The sequence below is a fragment of the Danaus plexippus genome, chromosome 15, assembly GCF_018135715.1.
Source record: "Danaus plexippus chromosome 15, MEX_DaPlex, whole genome shotgun sequence".
NCBI lineage: Eukaryota > Metazoa > Arthropoda > Insecta > Lepidoptera > Nymphalidae > Danaus > Danaus plexippus.
In genome coordinates this window covers 651,243-672,247 of record NC_083547.1, presented here as the reverse complement: position 1 = coordinate 672,247, position 21,005 = coordinate 651,243, and the positions used below count along the sequence as shown (strand labels likewise).

At 38.0% G+C, this 21,005-nt stretch overlaps 1 protein-coding gene across 2 annotated transcripts in view; it reads right to left on the bottom strand.

Moving 5' to 3' along the window:
* LOC116766129 (proton channel OtopLc) overlaps positions 1-18,670 on the bottom strand; it is a 47,214-nt gene extending 28,544 nt beyond the window's left edge. Inside the window, exons 1-2 of one of the 2 annotated variants that reach the window (XM_032655816.2) lie at positions 18,587-18,670; positions 17,609-17,939 (exon numbers count right to left, since the gene is read on the bottom strand). In XM_032655816.2, the coding sequence (XP_032511707.1) occupies positions 17,609-17,823 (215 nt within the window). In that variant the 5' untranslated portion in view covers positions 17,824-17,939; positions 18,587-18,670. Of the gene's footprint in view, positions 1-17,608; positions 17,999-18,586 lie in introns of both variants that reach the window. The other variant, XM_061522853.1, reaches the window with a different exon arrangement.
* Positions 18,671-21,005: the final 2,335 nt, after the last annotated feature.

Here is a 21,005-nt window from a genome sequence, read left to right as displayed (position 1 = left end):
CCCCCCCTCGCAGTCAAGGCGAGGGGCCACGGGTATGTGGCGGCGGTTCGGGGGGAGATTGCCATAGTCGGGGTATATTTCTCTCCGAACCGCGACCTGCCGGCCTTTGAGAGATTTCTCGACTCTCTCGGGCCGGTGGTAGGGCAGTTAGCGCCTCTCCAGGTGGTTGTGATGGGGGACCTCAACGCCAAGTCCACGGCGTGGGGAAATCCCCTCACAACACCCAGAGGGAGGGAGCTGGAGGAATGGGCGCTAACTGCCGGGCTGTCCCTACTCAACACGGGGACAGTCCAGACGTGCGTGCGACGGTTGGGAGGTTCAGTGGTGGACGTCTCGTTCGCCACTCCGACCATCGCACGCAGAGTGGAGGGATGGAGGGTTGAGGCAGGAGTGGAGACGCTTTCGGACCACCGCTACATACGGTTCGAAGTGTCTGCCACTCCTGCCGGTCGCCGGAGTCCAGCGTCGAGTACCTCGTCGTCCCGGGAGAGAAGTCGGTTCCCGCGTTGGGCCCTGTCAAGGCTCAACCGGGAGCTGGCTGAGGAAGCGGCCGTTGTCGGCCGCTGGAGTCTCCCGGGGAGTGAAGAGTTGGGGGTGGACGAGGGGGCTAGTCGCTTTGGGGACGTTCTCAATAACATCTGCAGAGCGGCGATGCCCCCCGTTGGACGTCCACCCCCGCGGGGTGCGGTGTACTGGTGGTCGGAACACATTTCCGACCTCCGGGTCGCCTGCAACGGGGCCAGGAGGGCATATACCCGGAGCAGGCGACGCCGCCCCCAGGACGAGGAGCGTGATGGCCGGCTGTACAGGGTCTACGTGGCGAAAAAGTTGATCCTGCAGCAGGCCATCTGCCGAGCCAAAGAGGCAGCCTGGCTGGAGCTGGTGGAGGGGCTCGATCGAGACCCCTGGGGCCGACCGTACAAGCGGGCGCGGAACAAAATCTGCGCCCAGTCGGCCCCCATCACGGAGGTGCTCCAGCCGGCTGTTCTGAGGGGGATCGTCGGGGAACTCTTCCCCGACGCCCCGGCGGGATTCACTCCCCCCAGAATGGCTCGGCAGACGCTGGAAGAGGGCGACCGCGTTCCGCCCACCGTCACGGAGGCTGAAATGGAGGCGATTCTGGCTCGCCTCCAGAGTAAGAAGAGCGCACCGGGTCCGGACGGGGTGCACGGGAGGGTTCTGGCCCTCTCCCTGGTGCACCTCGGAGGAGCCCTCAGGGAACTGTTCGACCTCTGTCTGAGGTCCGAGCAGTTCCCGAGGGCCTGGAAGGAAGGCCGGCTATGCCTACTTCCGAAAGGCAGCCGGCCTCCGGACTCGGCTTCGGCGGTGCGACCGGTGGTTATGCTGAACGAGGCGGGGAAGGCTTTTGAGAAGATTATAGCCACCCGTCTCGTTCGGCACCTGGAGGAAGGCTCGGGACCGGGACTTTCAGAGTCCCAGTTCGGGTTCCGAGCCCACCGGTCGACCGTTGATGCCCTCAAACGCCTGAGGGCGGTGACGGAAGAGGCGGAACGCAGAGGAGAGGTAGTGTTGGCGGTGTCGTTGGACATCGCCAACGCCTTCAACAGCCTCCCACACAGCGCGATACAGGCGGCACTCGTATACTTCGGAGTGCCCCTGTATCTGAGGAGGCTGTTAGGCAGCTACCTCTCCCAGAGGAGGGTGGCAGTCGAGAACCGGAGGGGGTCCATAGAGTGGTGGACAGTCGACAACGGCGTTCCACAGGGTTCGGTATTGGGACCTGTCCTGTGGAACGTCGGGTATGACTGGGTCCTGCGGAGCCGCCTCCTCCCCGGGATGGGTGTCATATGCTACGCTGATGACACCCTCGTCTTATCCCGGGGACGGAGCTACAAGGAGGCGGCGCGGCTGGCCGAGGTCGGAACTGCTCTCGTGGTCAGCCGCATAGAGAGGTTGGGGCTTCGGGTCAGAATCGACAAGACCGAAGCCCTCCTCTTCCGCGGGACTGGGCGGAAAGGACCCCCGCCGGGTGCCACCCTCCTCATAGGAGGAGGGAGCGTCAGGGTGAGCCCTACCATGAAATATCTGGGGCTCACCCTTGACGGAGGGTGGACCTTCGTGCCCCATTTCAGAGAGTTGGTGCCGAAGGTCATGAGGACGGCAGGTGCGCTGGGGAAATTCCTCCCGAACCTCGGAGGTCCCAGCGCAGCTTGCAGGCGGCTATACTCTGGGGTCTGTCGGAGTATAGCCACGTACGGTGCTCCCGTTTGGGCTGATCGCCCGATGAGCCGCGGGGTCAAGGCCCTTCTGCGCTCCGCGCAAAGGGCGCCCGCGGTGAGGGTGGTTAGGGGGTACCGTACGGTCTCCTGGGCCGCAGCGACGGCTCTTGCCGGCGATCCGCCTTGGGATCTTGTGGCGTCGGTTCTCGCCGAGGTGTTCTCTTACGTCTCGGGTAGGAGGGCTCTCGGAGAGAACCCTTCGACAGAGGAGATCCGGGCGGTTCGCCGGCAGGGGGAGTCGCGCCTTATGCGGGAGTGGGGGGAGGACCTGGCGGGGCAGCCGTACGGTAAACGTACAACGGCTGCGCTCCGTCCGGTCCTAGAGCGTTGGATGAGGCGGAAACGCAAGCCTCTCACTTTCCGTCTGACGCAGGTTTTCACCGGGCACGGCTGCTTCGGTGACTACTTGTGTCGGGTGGCCAGGAGAGAGCCGGAAGGAGGCTGCCATGAGTGCGGCGCTGCGGTGGACACAGCCCAGCACACCCTCGAGGTGTGCCCGAGATGGGCTGCGCAGCGCCAAGACCTTGTGGCGGCACTCGGCGGAGTGGACTTGTCGCTTTCGAGTGTCGCGGAGAAGATGCTCGAGAGTGACAGGTCCTGGATGGCGGTGTCCTCCTTCTGTGAGACGGTCATGTCCACGAAGGAGGCATCTGAGCGGGAACGGGAGGTTGCGGCTGATGCACCCTCCCTCCGCAGACGACGGACGGGGGCGCGCCGGGGGCGATATCAACGCCTCCTCCAATAGCGCCCCTGCGCCCCGGGCTGGGGTCGGGCTGGTAACCCGGCTCCTGTGAAAGCCCGGCGTCGTCGGGGCGGTCCTAATTGCCGGGATCGCCCCCTTTCTCCGAGGGAGTAAGTCCGGTCTTTGCCAGGACCGGCCAGTCGCTGGTGTGCCCTGTCGCTGACAGATCCGGGGTGCACCAACATAGCGGCCGATGGCTTTCGCAGTGGTTTTAGTGAGTAGGGACCTGCCCAGGTCGAGTCTCACACATCCTCTTCGGCCCCACCAAGGCCGGTGAGACGGCTCGTAAAAAGAGTTTCCCTGCGTCATCAAAAAAAAAAAAAAAAAAGGTCAATAAATAGTATCTAGAGTGTGCGCCAGACGTGCCCTCTGCTGGATGATGGTGATTTGCATAATGTCGGAAGTGAGAGCTCTCCAACAAACGAGGGACGAAAATCAATCCGAATTGTATAATTTATTAGATCACGCAATCAGACAGAGCGAGGCTTTTAAATAAATGTAGTTAAGAAACTCAACTGCCATTAATTTACGCGACCTTTACGTTTAAAATGAGTATTCATCATAAAAAATTATACGTTAAACGTATCTATCGTGAACTGTCTGTGCGTAGATTATTATGCGATTCATAATCAATTGACATCAATCAATTTTCTTCTAATATGCCATAGTAATAAATAATTATAAGTAAAGGAAAAATATGTCTGTGCATGTTAACACACTCTTTTATTTAATTATAATGAAACATAACTCATCTCTAAGTAAACCGAGCGACTCTTACGTTGCCGTCTTTAAAACTGACCAACTGGTTTCATATTCAAAATACTTTTTCAACTCCCTTACTATCTTTTTTTTAATATCATCGAGACGTTCATTATTTCATATAAAATTGTCCAGACAGGTCCGAAAACATCAAAGAGCAATCCTCAGTTAGCTTGCCAACTTACATTCTAAATGCGCGTGCTATGAGAGTAGACATGCGTAAGAGGTCCCGGAGACAGCTCTAGTGCACTCCGAACCACAATAGCCTTAAGGCACAGCGCATGCCGTAACTCGCCGCAACTCAGTTACATTAAATGGAGGCTTTGATTTTTATAAAAGGTTTTTTATTAAATTTAAATGGAATCCCGCCCGGAGCATTTACTTTAGAGTTCGCTATTATTGTACCTACTGCTTTTCCAGACTCGACTAAAGTGTATAATTTTTCATTATTTCTGATTCTCTTATTGCGCTATTTTAATGTTGTTATTTATAAGGATTGAAAATAATTAAATTTTTATCTTCATTACGAACGAATGTCCTTATAATAGTAAAGAAAAATCAGATACCGTAATACAAGACAAATCTGAGATTTCCGCCAGTATATGTAACGCTATTTAATTACTATCAAATAATAAGATCGTATAATTCTAACCGAATCAATCTTAAAATATAACAATGTAAATATTTAATGTAACAATGATAACCATACTGTAAATAATAAAGATCTAAAGTGAAAATAAAATCTAAGAAGTGTAACGTCCATTTTAATGTTCTTGAAACCCAAAGATGAGTAATATTTTTTGATACGAATATAGTATACAAAATATTACTCAATATAATCGTGTGAGCTGTCAATATGAAATACGTATTATTTAATAGTAATAAAAATTGCTGGCCTTTGATTTAGTGCACTAATTACTAACGGATTAAGGGAATATATTTGTAAGGTTTTTATGTCACTGTAGTATTGAACCCAGCAGAAAAGACAACACGTTCAATCTAAATTTATCTCAACCGCGACCCTCAAATATCACATCCTACTACTATTTTCACACGATAGTTTCACTCACACATGTGTGATCAATTAAACGAAGGGGAAGATAATTATCTCAGATTTCGGTAATTTGTTGTTTGCCCACAATACATTTGGTTCTACATGACAGCTGTTAGTCCGATTTATATTTCTGCTTTCCTCTCAAAGTCTCTATTTTTCTTATCAGAGAATAAAGTTTTATTTACAATACTTTATCCTGGAATTTGTAACAAACGAAATTGGTTTAAATTAAACAAAGTATTTCTTAACGTACTTAAATTAATGATTTTATCAACAAAGTTGTAAAATAGATCCACAGTTTTTTAACATCAAAAAAATAAAGCCTACACACGAATTAAAGATCTTAATTGAAAACAAAGTAACAGTAAGTATCTTAAATATCTCTGAATTATTAGATAATGAAGTAGAAAAATATAACTATAAAAAGTGCGCTAGTTTATCTCACATATTTTGAGTTAATTCTCTGGCAAGTAATATAAAGACAATCAAACATAGATTTAAACAGCGAACGAAACAATGCAGTGAACTGAATCTCGACACCTTTTGTCGGCAGGGCGAAGATCGATCTGTTTGGACTGAGGGCATTTGTAACTTCCTAGAATAAATTTATTAACTTCAACTACAGCAGGATCGGAAACTTATATTATATTTCCTTCAAAGCTAATAAAGATATTATTTTAAATCGAGCTAAGAAAATAAAGTACAAACTCATATATAGGGATGGAATAATCAAAATATATCCCGTCGAATCATTCATCATTCAATATGAATCATTCAGTCGTGGTATCCTTCATTCAACAGCAGCATTATCGAAGATCGAACGTGAGTCGAACAAATAACGCACATTATACTATCACGATGCATGAATATGACTTCCCCGCTTTAAATACCGAACACAAAATAACAATGTTTGATTTATGATCCGGGACACGTTGAGTAAAATATGACTTGAGGGCGAATGTGTGGGGAACCGCTCCTCTGAGATAGCTTTACAGTTTTATACGGGAAATCTTTAAATTACGACCAAAAATTATTTTATGTTACAAACATAGTAATAAAATTTCTTAATGCCTGACTTAAATTAATATTTTTAACGTTGCGTTCATGTGATTATTTTCTAAAAATATTTAAAAAAATCTGTCATTTAAAAGCCTCGTTGATGAAAAAAAAAATATAAATTATTATACTCCTAATAATATAACATCTGGCAACACCGTTCATGATTCAAACGTGACATGTTATTTGGTGTTGCTATTAAAAATTTATATTTCCAAAAATTATTTCCTAACATAAAAGAAATATTAAGTTGAAAACTTGACTCAAAATTTTAATAATCGATGTGGAAAGAGCATTAGTTTATGTATACATAGGAACCATATCTACATCTTTAAATTGTCTTACATGAGTGGACAATGGCCAAAAAATGCTGAATTCAACACAAAAACTATTTTAAACATCTCATTATTATTGGAAACTGTAGTTTAAAACAAAAGAGATTGCTGTTAACAGATTCATTAACATACTGACGTAAATATTTATCAATTTGTCATCAACTAGACACATTGAAATTGCATTTTATCATCGATTAAGCTAATGTTTCCTAGGAACTTCAATTATCCGCTGGCCTAGGCTAGGCCTAATGCCTTTTACTTGTTATAGTATAACGGCTTCGAACGAGATATGGCCAGGGGTTATACCGCTCTATAATTGTTATATTTGCATAGAAGCGATAATTGGTATGATAAAGTACGCTATAAATCTCAGTATGTCAATAATTTTATACTATAATTCCATAGTGAAATCTAAATGTTCTCTGGCAACGCACAGTTTAAATTATCATTTTAAACTTACATCCTGTCTACTAACTTCGGCTGGGTAAATAAAATTTTTACTATGCAAATAAATGGTGCGAGAGAGGAGATTCAATTATGTTCATAGTGCGGACTTGAAGCCTATTTAACGTTATTAGCTCTCGAGCGAACAGCCAGCTCCGGCTACAATTACAAACTGAACCTAACAACAATAGGGTAGAATTTTTGTAAAGTTAAATACTTTCTGTTTTATTAACGTATAGTGTAACCTTTTTTAAGGGCTACATTACCTAAATATAATGACGTTTTAAAATAACAAAAGATATTTATGTTACGTATCAAGATATATGTTACGTATCGGGATATATCATATAAGGATATGTGAAAATCATGACTAAAATAATGATTGTAGTTTTGAGATTTACAAAAAAAAGTGTTAAACAATATTATAAACATATATTTAAAATAATGTATTTTTACAAGAAATTTAAAGAATTCGTAGAACAGAATATATAAAGTAACGCAGCACTAAGCGTTTGCGACACTCAACGAATGACATCTCTTTAACCCCAGGTTTTTAATGTTTTTTTTAACTGTCTACCGCATTAAGAAAAATGTGGAAGAAAAACTATATAATAAAAATGTCTTACGACGATTCTTCCCCAACTTTATAAGCAGTCATATTAATTTTAGTATGGGAATGGCATTAAAACTGCAGTTTTCTTTAAAACTTCATTGAAGCGTTGTGGGTATATCGCACGTAAAGTCTATCACGTGAAAATACAAGGAATTTGAATGAAGTACCAAAACAAATTACACCCATTTATAAAAACGTAATTTCCGAGCTTAAATATTATTTTGTAGGCTTTTGCAAAGCTCTTTTCGTAATCCTTTCTTACTTTTATATATTTTTAGTTGAGTCTTATAACGAAAAGCTTTGGTATCAAAGTGAGCCATCCTTCCGATGTGTACCGCACTCTTTCTATTTCGAAAGCTGTAGGTGTCGCGTGTGCGAGTCTTTGGACTTGATACTAAGTATTTTATATGAAAAAATATAACTTCAATTACTATATTTATTTTAATATAATTACTATTAACACATTTTTGTTACTTACAGTATAATTATTCTAAGGAGTCGACCGACTAACATATTTTTAATTTTCAATTTTAAGTGTGAATTAAAAAAAGAAATTTCGAAACGATTAATACATTATATTCTTATATAGGGTTTTCCATTAAGGGCGCTTGATCTTTGAAATGCAAAAAAAAATACATGTAGGAAAGATATTTGCGAAATTTTTTTTTTATTTGGAAGGTCTATTGATCCCATTATGTATGGAATATGACATCATTCAAATGACCGCCACGGCTTCGGTTGGTGGAGCGCACACGAAAGGTCCAATTTTCGATGACTCTGGCGCACAAATCGGGCTGTATTTGATCGATGGCGTGGCGTATGTTGACTTTGACGGCATCGGTGGTTTGCGGCTTGTTGGCATAGACCTGCGACTTAAGAAAACCCCACAAGAAAAAGTCCAGCGGGGTCAAATCGCACGATCTCGGTGGCCAGTTCACGTCGCCTCCGCGCGAGATGACCATGTCCAGAAATTGCTCGTGCAGAACTTCCATCGTAGCGTGTGCTGCGTGGCACGTAGCGCCGTCCTGTTGAAACCACATGTTGTCCAGATCCATATTCTCGATTTCAGGCCAAAAGAAGTTGGTTATCATCGACCGGTATCGCTCACCATTGACGGTGACGGCCACACCATTATCGTTTTCGAAAAAATACGGACCAATCACGCCTCCGGCCCAAAATCCGCACCAAACAGTCACTTTCTGCGGGTGCATTGCCACTTGGTGAACCTCGTGTGGATTGGTCTCGTCCCAAATACGGCAATTTTGCTTGTTGACATAGCCATTCATCCAAAAATGCGCCTCGTCGCTGAAGATGATTTTTTTGCCAAAATCGGCGTCAACTTCCAACTGCTCTAATGCCCAGTCAGCGAACACACGGCGCTGTCTATGGTCATTAACCTTGAGCTCTTGGGTCAGCTGGATCTTGTACGGGTGCAGGCTCAAGTCACAACGCAAAATTCGCCAAGTTGTCGTCTGCGAAAGGCCGAGTTCCTGTGCGCGACGCGGAATTGACTGACTGATTGTTAACTGACCCGGTTGACTCGAATTTGTCCACCAATCGACGGATAGTCGACTCGGCAGGACGATCATCGCGACCGTAAAACGGGCGAAGTGCGCGGAACGTTGCTCGAACTGAAGACCCATTTTCATAAAACAATTTTATGATTTGCACGTGCTGCTCGACACTGTAACCTGCCATGGTGGTTTGGGAGGACGGAATGAATATAACACACTACATTTGACAGCTGTCACTCAAACAACATGGCCGCAATCAGCTGTCAAAGTTCAAGCGTCCCTATTGGAAAACCCCATAAATAATTTCGGAAACAAAAAACTAAATTTTTAACTACAAGCCACAAGTCAACTATATTTTCGATCACAGTAATTGAAGAAATCAATCAGTCCTCCTCTGGCTTCCACTTTTTAGACAATTATAACATCTAAATACAACAAGTGTATCATAATCTTCGGATTTACTACGCCTTTTTATTATTTTATGAAAAGGCACTTTTATCTCGTCTGGCCGTGATCACGGTTGCTGCAAAGCAACCGAAACGTCGGGAGGATGGCGTTTAAAATAATAATAAAAAGTGTAGTAAATCCGAAATAATTAGTTTTAGATAAATTATTGCTCGCGAAAGTCTTGATTTTACTATAAAATAATTTCTACCATGAATGAACATTTCATTGTTAGCACACATAGCATAAGATAATCTACTCTGTGACATGAAAATCTACTATATGACACGAAAATAATTTGAAGCCGAACCAAGCCTCGCTAAATCCCAGCACTTTCAAACTATCAAGTGTCAATGCAATGTGAACTCTTTAATCAAGCCGACGCTCGCGACGCGACAGACTGTTCCGATGCAATTCAAGCACTCAAGCTACCTACACACGAGCCTACAAAATAAAATATTTCGTTTAAATCCATACTAAATGCAATTAATTGCTAGTTGGTAGCGTCCTTAAGTGCATAATTTTAAACCGGTACTCCCGTTGTATGTACGATATTTTTATGTTATTACTAATTGTAAGATGACGTAGCTGGATAATTTTGCTGTGAACCGTGTGCATCCACCTTTAGTGACATCTCTTGTGTCTGGCGTGAAATTGCCATGTATTTAATTAGAAAAAAAAAGGATTTAATTAAATATAGGGCGTATGTTGTATATTTTAAGCAATTGTGACATTTTATGGCTTTTTAGTTCATTAATAGTGTTAATTATTTTGATTTTTTTTTTGTACAACCAGATATTTCATAGACACAGTTAATCTATTTAATTAGTTTAATTACTTTTAAAAATTTAATTATAACTCTTGTCTATAACCACAGGCCAAAATATATTTCCTTCCATGCAGTTTTCTAATGATATCACTCGAATAATGATTGTAATTATCCTAAAGTAACCATACTCATGTTTTTCATCCCTAAATTAATTAAATTGTTTTCAGAGTACGCCCAACAAAGCCAGTGACCCGCATTTTTTATTTGAGGTCAACAGATCACGCTTAACCGTTTCAACTTTAAAGCAATGTTCAAAACATTTGTTCAAAACATTTTAAATACATTTATTTATTTATTAGAAATAAATGTTAGTAAAAAAAAAACATCTTCCATGGTAACGTTCTAGTTTAAATTAATTTTTGGACGTAATATTTTAACTCTCTTCGCAAAACAAGCTGTAACTTTGAAATAAATTTTGACGCTACTATTAAGCGCTTAAGATTGTAACACTTCCATTTTAAAAATAATATTAAAACATGTAGCAAACGCGTATTTAATCTTACTAATGACATTAATTAATATAAAATTGAACTTCTAGAAATGTAAATACCTATCAAGTTATATCAATAACAGTATAAACTTAAAAAAACTATCATACAAAGTAATATCTTTTTATAATAAATAAACGTAGATCTAAGAGAATGCTTTACAATAATTATCTTAGCTCGTTACAATATTAATGACTTGGAAAAGCGAAAACCCGAAGTCAGCACAACTTAAGGAACAACTACGCCTTGAACATGTTCGATAAACTTACAGAGACATAACTGTTTACAACAATATACAGTTGTTAATTGATTTTGTTATAAAATTATGGATTGAAATAAAAAAGATGCAAAAAGTAATCTGAAATTATTGCTTCTCGCTTTCGTCCGAGTTATACAGGAACAGCGACTTATCACATGACATTTTCATTACATATTTAATTATTATTATTATAATTTAATTTAAATTTCGAACATAATTTTATCTAACTTTAACTTAATTTTGATTATCTTCTTTAATCCCGCCCGGCTAATTACGACCAGTAATTGATTCAAGAATCAGGTTCAATAGTAAAATAGAAATGTCTTTGTGTATCACGTTTAGTGACGACACACACGTTGAGATCTTCACGGATTGTGAGGTAAAGGTGAAGGTAAAGGTAAGGTAGTATGTGATGTTCATTTTAAATAATTTAATATACTTCTCGTATACTTTATATAATAACTGTCTTTGTTCTCCTCTTCTTCATATAATATATGACCGTGTCAAATTACTATTTCGTCCATTGACTCAACTCTCCTAAAAAGGGATACAAAGACTACGCTTCACGTGTCAATATTATTATGAATACTGTACCTTTGAGACAGGAAAACACAAACAAACACGCATTATATATATGTAGGTATATAATAACTAAACAAGCCAAATAGCACAAAATCAATATATTTGGTTCATTCAAAGTAAATTGAATGATATTTATGAATCCAAATGTACTTCTACTTCATTTTTTATATCAACGTACAGATTGTAATCCAAATTTTTTTTACAGCTCGTATATATTTCAACGCGAAAATGTTTTTAAAAACATCTTATCAGATTACATTTTACACGAGAGATATAATAATTAAAGTGCATGTTGACATTCACGAACTGGGTTAATTGGAAAGGTAACAAAAACGGAGTCATGTAGAGCTCATACTAAAATACGGAAACATAGCTGTGGTGTAACAGTGTATGCAGGAGGTTGATTGATGGATTTTTATGAGAGACTGGACATCAGTTATCTGTGGTATATTAGACGTTAAAATACTTACCACCTACTAAACGTCAACTAGACTAGACGTCAAAATAGAAGTATACTTTTTTTTTGCAAGCTAATGATCTACCGCGGCCTGGCTCGGAGCAGGAGAAGGCACGGGGGTTTTTAGTCAGTAAGTGTCTTACACTCCCTCTTGCCCCATCCAGGGCAGGGTCACAAGATGATTTTCCCCTTTATAAATATATAGGAGTAGACTAGACGTCAAAACAGCAAAATAAAAACAAGGATATTCCTAAAATCATATCGATTAAAATATTTAACAAACTCATTCGATTTATAAATTAGATGATAAAAATATGTGAAAGTTTAAATTGATAAGAAGCAGTTTTTTTACGAGAAATCGTCGTTTTCTGTATTGTATGTTCTGTAACTGAAAAAAATAAAATGATGGTTTAATTTTATCAATATAAAAGTTATTATAATGATGTTGTCAACGCAATTAAAATAATCCGAATATTGTAATATAATTCCGTTAGTAAATCATATTGTCGAGAAAAAAATTGCAAGAAACAAGTCTCTACGTAACATTTCTTCCTTAGCACATAACAGAACACATATATGAGCGACAAAGTGTCTAAACGTATATTCTTAAATAATGTACCAATTATCAGTTTTCACTTAAAACTCTCAAATAACTGTAGTAACGTTGCTGGAATTTGCAAAGTATTTCTTTGTTTGACTATATTTATTTTGTAAAACAAAAATACTGTATCAGAAATAAACTATTATTTAAATGTGTCATATAACATTTATTACTATTGCAAAGTTTAAATAATTAAAATTATATAAAGCTAGTGGTTCTTGGGTCTCTATTTGATGCTATGACCTTTGAACTTCGAGGACAGATATCAGTATCAGCACGCTCTTTCTTTCTGAAGATTCTTCACTGTTAAACTTGTGGAATGTTTTAAGGATTCCAAATTACAGTGGCAGTCAGAGCGAGCCTTATTCTCTAGAACTGATCGTTAATCATAATCTAGTTGATAGGATTCAGGACCAGATGATAGCCAGACTTGTGATGTGCGAACTGTTCGTTTCCAACCAAATTATTTTGGTCGAGTTCAATGACCCAGTCCGAGTCTCGCTAAAAGGAAAATTACTATTTATTAAACATGGTTATATTAAGGGCTTAACTACCCTCTCTAACTTGATAAACATGTGCCAGTTTTTTTGATATCTTCTTCACAGTCTGTGCTCAGTCAGTCCTACACAGCCAGCACCCACAATCTCATAATAATCATTACATGCGTTCATTTTGTTTATTATATTGCTCGGTTTTACCAACCTTCTCACAACTTACAACCATTTTATCACCTCTCCTTGTATAACGCTTAAGTACTTTCGTTTTGGTCACCTATAATTTTTTTGAATTACAAGTTAATAAATGACAAATGCGTCCCCTACGGTCTGCAAGAACTAAGTCATATTTTAAGTTACGCAACTTGCTTTTGGACAGGATTTCTTCTAATTCTCCCTTAGTGAATTAATAACCTATTTCATACTAACGCTACTTGTAAACAGATTTTTTTATGTCACAAACAGAGAAGGTCTCATTGTACCTATGGCTGGTTATATACAAACCGCTCTCGCATCAAGCGTACGAACTATGAAGGATGTTAAATATAACTACTTAATCACAGTGGTAAGTTCTCGTCGTCAATAATTATGTGTAATGTACGAACATTTATGAAAATAATTTGTGTACTCCATATATATAAATGATGCAAACATTGAGTTGGTATGGTAATGGAAAATGGCAAGCTCCCATCAACGGACTACGGAAACTCAGAAGAGTTGCCAGCTCGTTGGTAACCTTTAAGGGGGAAGTGGCTCTTTTCTGGAAAGTTGCCAAGTCATGTGAGGTCCTGGGATACTGACGTGACATTTTTCTCAACGATTTGGATGTTATGATCAAAAACATGAAAAAACAAAGACTGTAAACCATCTCAATAAAAAAATAAATAGGATATAAAGATATCTAAGACTAATATTTACAACCGTGATCACGGTTGCTGCAAAGTAACCGAAACGTCGGGTGTATGCGGTTGTAGTATAATAGTGTTAAGCGTAGTTATGATTTCCATATTTCCATGTCTTTTATATCAATTGCGGCTTAAAATCTAAGATATTATGAATAGATTATATATATAGCTATTACATTACATCACAATTTTACGAGTATATTAAATCAGGGCGACAGCACTTAAAAACTTTAATGTTATTTAATTTTACAAATGTTTCCATGATTTATGATCTCAGACCTCACAAGACGCATCCGCTCCATATCTTGACGCGATGATTGATGTGACACGAAAGCTTCTCATATGCACTTTCTAGTCCTTGATTGAACACGAATTATATCGTATTGTTTCTTGTTTCGAGTCAAAACATATTATATTGGTAAATGGATCTAAACTAATTGAAACAGAATTCAACAACAAGAAGTGACCGTTAATTACTTTAAGTTGTGAACCAAGTTACGCGCCATAAACTGTCATCGCAGCATTGTTTTCGAGGTCGCAATTACACTTTATTTATAACTTATCACTTCCGTCCCAGCTTTGTTAAGGAATACGAAATGTTTTATATTACCTTTACATTACCTTTCTATGGATACAATTATTATTTATATAATCGTCTTTTTGAATTTGTTACAATAATATTAGAAAATATACCTTTTCAAAAACATACGAAATAAAGAATTCTCTCATAAAAGTTAAAAATATTTATATGAATTTAATCTAATATGCTTAAAAAAATTCTAAGCATAAAACATTTCCTCAAATTATCTTGAAACATTCTATTAATAACGTAGCATAACAAAAACATCGTAATAACAAGACAAAACTAGAAGAAACGTAAAATATACAGATGTTTATTAAAAAAAAGAATCGTAATTTGCTATTCAAGGCACTGTCTTATCAAATCCACCCTGATCAGGTGCGGCATAAAACAAGATTTGTAAAGAAAACGTGCCTGGCTCAGTGTAGTGAATACATGCGCCGTCGGTGAACTGGCGTTCCTAGTGAGCTCTCCAGGATACAGTTAATGCATTGATTAAGATACGGCATCCTAGTCCACACCGTTAATGCATTAAAAATGTTCTGCTTTGAGTATTTTAATTCATTTTATAATCAGGGAAGTCTGGTGTAACGACATTTCTAATTTATCCAAACGATTCACTTAACAACATATTCAAATGCTTTGCTTCATTTATTTATTTCATGACATTTCTATTAAAATAAAACTTATATTTTTCGGATTTACTACGCGTTTATGATTATTTTAACAACATACTTCCGACGTTTCGGCTACTTTGCAGCAACCCTGATCACGGGCGGACGAGAAGAGAATCCACAAGAATGTAAATCCACAAAATATTAGTTTATATCTATTAATACTCTCGAAAGTCTTAGATCTCAAAGTAAAAAGAATAAATGCAGTGTAATTCCTAAGTACCTTCTGGCCTAATTGCAGCTAAAATCCCTGCACATTGCTCTACTTTGCATTGTACTTTGTTTCGCTCTCACATTGTACTTACCAGATATTAGTTCGCCGGTTTCATTTTTTAACGACAAAAAAAAAAAATTAAATCAATTCAATCGTAAACAATAAACATAACACATACCGTAGAACTATCTGAATTTTATTTTAAGACTGTGCATGATGCATCGCAATGACAGTGTTAATTGTTTAGTCAGTTTCCGAGAAAAGCTTTGAATTTTCCGAGAAAAAATTATATCAATTACATTATTATCAATTTTATTAATTTTATATGGATGACGCAACAAAACGCAATGCAGACTATGTTAGAATATAACAAACAACGGAGTTCCGAGTTCGCATGACTGTATTATCTGAAACTACGAAAGGATATGAAAATTAATTATTATTAAAATGATTATCTTACTCGGACTATATAAGGAGTACTTTATTTTATACCAACAATCTAATCTTAAGAACTATAAATCACAACTTTCCACCGTCCCTTATTTAATTAATTAGAAATAAACTTTATACAAAATACAGATTCCGTCTGGGTATTTACGATCACATCAAAATAATACTACGCCATCTATTATTATCAGCCCAAATAAGCGAGGCTGAAATATCATCATTAAAATTTTACAACCCACCTCAGTTAAATAAAGCCAAAAGAACTGTGGACTGTGAACAGAAATAAAAATGCAATGCAATAAAAAAAAAACATCCGTATCATACGTGAAGTGTAAAAATATATTGAGTTGAATGAGAGCGTCGTTAAAACCACATTAAGTTTAAACCGTAAATCTTATTCACGCTCTTCAATAGCGCTGGTTCTATCGCCTACCGAGTACCGCACAAATATTATGACGACAACTAACAAATGAAATTAATATGGCAACATTCTCAAATACAAACACTTATTTTAACACATTTATATATTACAGATATAATTATTATGACTTAAACGTTTCGATTTTAATAATAAAAATTACTTAATAAGACTATTAACAACGGTTTAAAAGTACTTGAAAAACTTTTTCGTTGTATTTGACGTTGATATTTTAGATATAGCAACACTATTATATAATATAGGCTGCATTCCTTTAGTTATTTTTTTATTGTATACATCCCTAGTGACAAATAATAACTGTAAAATGTTGTTGTAGCTAGTGTTTAGTGGTTTCTATATTTTAAATTATATTTCTTGTTTATTTTAGTTTAATAACATATAAAAATCTTTTTGATTTATTTTAAACTTAACGGAAAAGTTATTGCGGTAAGCTCCCAAATTTTACTCCAGATGATATAAAATTTAAATTACATCTTATGAAAATCCTGAATATTTTTAATCATGATGAAGCTCGTGAACCGATTGTAAGCTTAAATTGCTTTAAAGGTCCTTCCGTGATAAGAGGTCTCCAAGTGTGGTTTATCTGACCTCAAGAGAAAGGCATCAAACTCGTCAAACGAGTGCTGCTATAACAATTTCCTGCGGTGTTGCTCCACATATGTTGAAGACATACTCTACTCCGTTTCATTTATACAGAAACATTACAAAGACTAGTGTGACGGCTTTTCATATTGATTATTGATTTTAAAAGCTTTCATTAACATTGGAAATATACCACAAAATGCTATGAATAATTATTATACATTCTTCGTTTTACAATGAACAGACACAACCTGAAATATAACAACGGTTTAAAGTTACAAATTTATCGTGTCGGGTAAGTTAACAGATAATTCGTGAACTATCAATAAGTTGGCAAACTTTGTACATTATTGAAAGCCATTTTGTGGTAGAATTTAACAATGTACGCCATTTGTCACAACTAATCGGACAATAAACGAGATTTGTATTTCGTATTAATATTGTTGACACTTTTTTAGTAATAATAACATTACAAACAGGAAAATATCTGGAGTGTAAAGAAGATTATTTTTTTACCTGTTAGAATGCAAGCAACGGTACCTCACACAGACAATTATTTTGTTTATGTTTTGTTAATGAATCATTTTTTATGAACGTATAGTTTTTTTCATTTAATATTTTCGTGAAATATTAGTAATACAACATTTTAGGTTAACCTTTCATTGATAAAGTAGTAAGATCTAGGTAAGGTAAAAACTAAAAAAAGCATCTTAAATATATTTTTAATGTCGACAAGAACAAAAATTATATAAGAAAGGAGTCTTTGTCGTAAAATCGCCATAGATAAATGTTTAAATAGATAAAGTACAGAGAGAAGCATCGATACATTCCAAGATAATTAATTTCTGAATCTTACCATTGTGACAGATCCTTGTCATCGAGGCCGGAAGGTGTTGCCAGAGTGTCGGAATCACCCTCCCTCCCCGGATGCTCGGGTATAATTCGCTCAATGGTCGTCACTTCCTCGATATCAGAATCGATGCCTTGAGCGAAGTCCATGTAAAAAGACTCCCGGGAGTCGCTCGAACCCCGCCGCAGCTTCAGCGACAGATCAGGCGAACTGTCATCCATCTTTACAATAGTATTTCACATTCCATTCAACACTGTTACCATAGTTCTATCCATTTCTTGAGTTCTTTGTCAGCTAGTAGCTAGTAGACACTAACCCATCATTTAATCTCGTAAAACTAAAAGAATTAACGCTTTTTATCTTTATCGACGAATATATACCGATAAACAAACGTCACTAAAAACAAAGGAATCAAACGGTTAAAGTAATTTATGTCAGCGATACCGAAAACAACATTTCCAACTAAGGAACAATGACCCGGAGTGTTCCCGGTTTAACATTCCCCAAAATCGACGCCGCTTCCCGTCTCACACAGGCTAGAAACACGCTATGGACATATAATAATAAAGCTATTAATTTTAAACGAACTAAACGATTCCTCGAAATAGAAATCCCTACAAACAATTAAAGTTCTAAAAGTAATTTAACACAATGTTGGCATTATGAACGCTACGCTAACAAACATTCAACTCATCCAACACTGCCAAAATAATGATGTGTTATAAATCACAGCGGCGTCTGTGAAGGCTAGGTAACTCTTATAAATATTTATAGCAGATATATTGTCCCGGCTATTGTTACAACCGAACCATCCCGTACGTCCACTGGATAATCTATTAGTATTCAACCTATTAACATTCGCAGACCATTGATGAAAACAAGTTGAATTAATTGAAAAAACTTATTCAGAAAACTTTATAAAACAAAAAAAAATGTACGGAGCACGTTAAAGGTCATTTACGTTAAACGTAATAGACATCGTACCGTAGTCGTAACACGTAACTCGGAATACGTAACTCGTAAGTCGGAACCTCGCAACTCGACACACGACCTCTCGCCCGACGGTCGGTGCTCGATTGCCGCGCGGAGGGTCGGAGGGGTCCACGCTAGGATCAATTTGACGCTACCGAAATTCGGCTTACATTTCGGGGATGTGAATTGGTGTACTACCTTTATTTATAAAAATGGCTAGAACTAAATCCCTAAACTTATTAGTTTAAGTTATATTACTTATTAGACAGTTATAGGTATATAGACATTTCAAAATTTAAACATTCGCGGTCTAAAGCATGTTTGGGACGGTAATAGAGACCCTTTTATAAGTAAATTGAATGAAATAAATAAATTGACAAAATGAACCCTATTTGAAGAAAGGTTTTTTAAAAAAAATCTTTTTATATCTTATTTTTACTTAATATAATCTTAGAAAGTGCTCGAATCTTAGAGGATCTAACACAAACAGTAGTTCGACTTAAACAACCAAAGACAACTATTTATCTTAAATTAAATAATCATTTATATGAAACTATGATTTTCAGTTTTACTTTCCGATTCATTATATGACATTTTACTCTAAGTTTAGGTAACTTTGCACCAACCGGGAACACGGACAGACGAAATAAAGGTCTTAGTTAATGAAGTTAATTTATGAAGGGAATAAACGCTGTAGAAAATCGTAAAACCATAATTCTACTAACAATACTAACATATGTCTATTACATATATATCCACGTTAACGAGTCGTTGTCGCCAGATGGTAACTCAATAAAATATTTTAAAATAACTTAACTAGAATAAACTAAAAGTTTAAAGAAAAAACAACTAAGATGCTATCGCTGAATACGCCATTGATTTAAATTGTCCTTCATTAAAGTTATAGCGTTAGATAATTCCGCGTTAGTTAGTTAGTTAGACAGCTTAATCAAACAAGTTATCAATTTTCTCACGAAATTAATCTATGAGCGGATAATCAAACTCCAGATTACCTTATGTCTAATTAACATGCTGTAATTTCAAGTGTCTTAGTCTGACGAATAGTGGGAACTGTCTTTAATGTCATTGGGATTACAGACATACACACTTGTGACAGTTTCATCTCGTCTCCTAGTAAACTCGGTTAGAGAAGATGCAAGGAAAATTCGGTTTAAGCACACACAGAAACATATATTTAGACGATAATTAAATGTGGCATTCATGAAAATTTTAAATGATATTACTCAATGCAATGTCATTTTTGCCAAAAATAGTACATAATGTTAGTTCCATTTTCTATTGAAAACTTACATGGTTTCTGCCTTACAATAGCCTTTGGATACACCAAAACTGATGTCAGTCCTTTGATCGTTTACCAAATCGTAATTTCGTAGAAAGCTTACATTTTAAGCGCGCGGGGTTTGATAAATTCGTTCCCATTGCCCATCTGTCGGGACCACGTCACATCTGATATGCACTGCTGGATTTCTGTTCGAAATTAATGTTGGTGAAACAGGTCTCTGGGTACATGAACGAGCCTTCATATCCTTGAATTGATTTATTACCTCAGTATTTCACATTCATTATTGCTCACGTCACTCGTCAGGACACTGCTTTTAATTTTCCTGATTAGACAATTTCTCTCAACTAAATAAAATTCTCTACAATTTTTTAAGAAATCCGATATAAAATTGTTACTTAAATTTAAAAATTTTTTTAGGAATGATACAATATCGTAAGTTACTCTAATTTATGACAAACAAATGACTCATCCCTCTTCTACATTTTGTAGAGCAGGAAGTGCTCTTAATAACAATAAAATAAACAGCACTTCAGACTCAGACTCAGACTCAGACGTCAGAATCAGACGAATTCAAAACGCAGACTTTTTTATATAAATAAATGTTATATACATCGCAACTATCTTTATACGGTCACAAGATTACGAGCTTTAATCTTTAATGAGACTTTTATTCGGTAAGACGATAGTGCTAATATTAGATAGATCCATGTAATGAGTTTAGAGATGCAGAACGAGTGGTTAGACATAAGAGATTTTTGCATCAAATTCGCACTAAAATGGCGCATCTTAAATCATGATTGGTCGCCAGCACTGCTAAAACTTTATTTCGATATATTCCAAATGACTCTCCCAAATCAGAGTAATTTAGTAACATCAATTCATTCTTAGTACATACTCCGAAGGTAGCCCTAGTAGGTTCGTTTCAAATTGTGTACAAAATTGTGTACATAGAGAGAGGAGTTCGGAAGGTGGAAGTGAGCGTTTGGCGCGCGTTAGATAGGGGCCCCTTAAACCTACAACTGAGTCGCAAGTCCCAGGCACTCTTGAAGCTCCTCTCCCTGCAACGCGATAGACCCAGCACCCGCACGGTGAATCCATTGATACTAAGTAGTTTACATAGTCGACTTA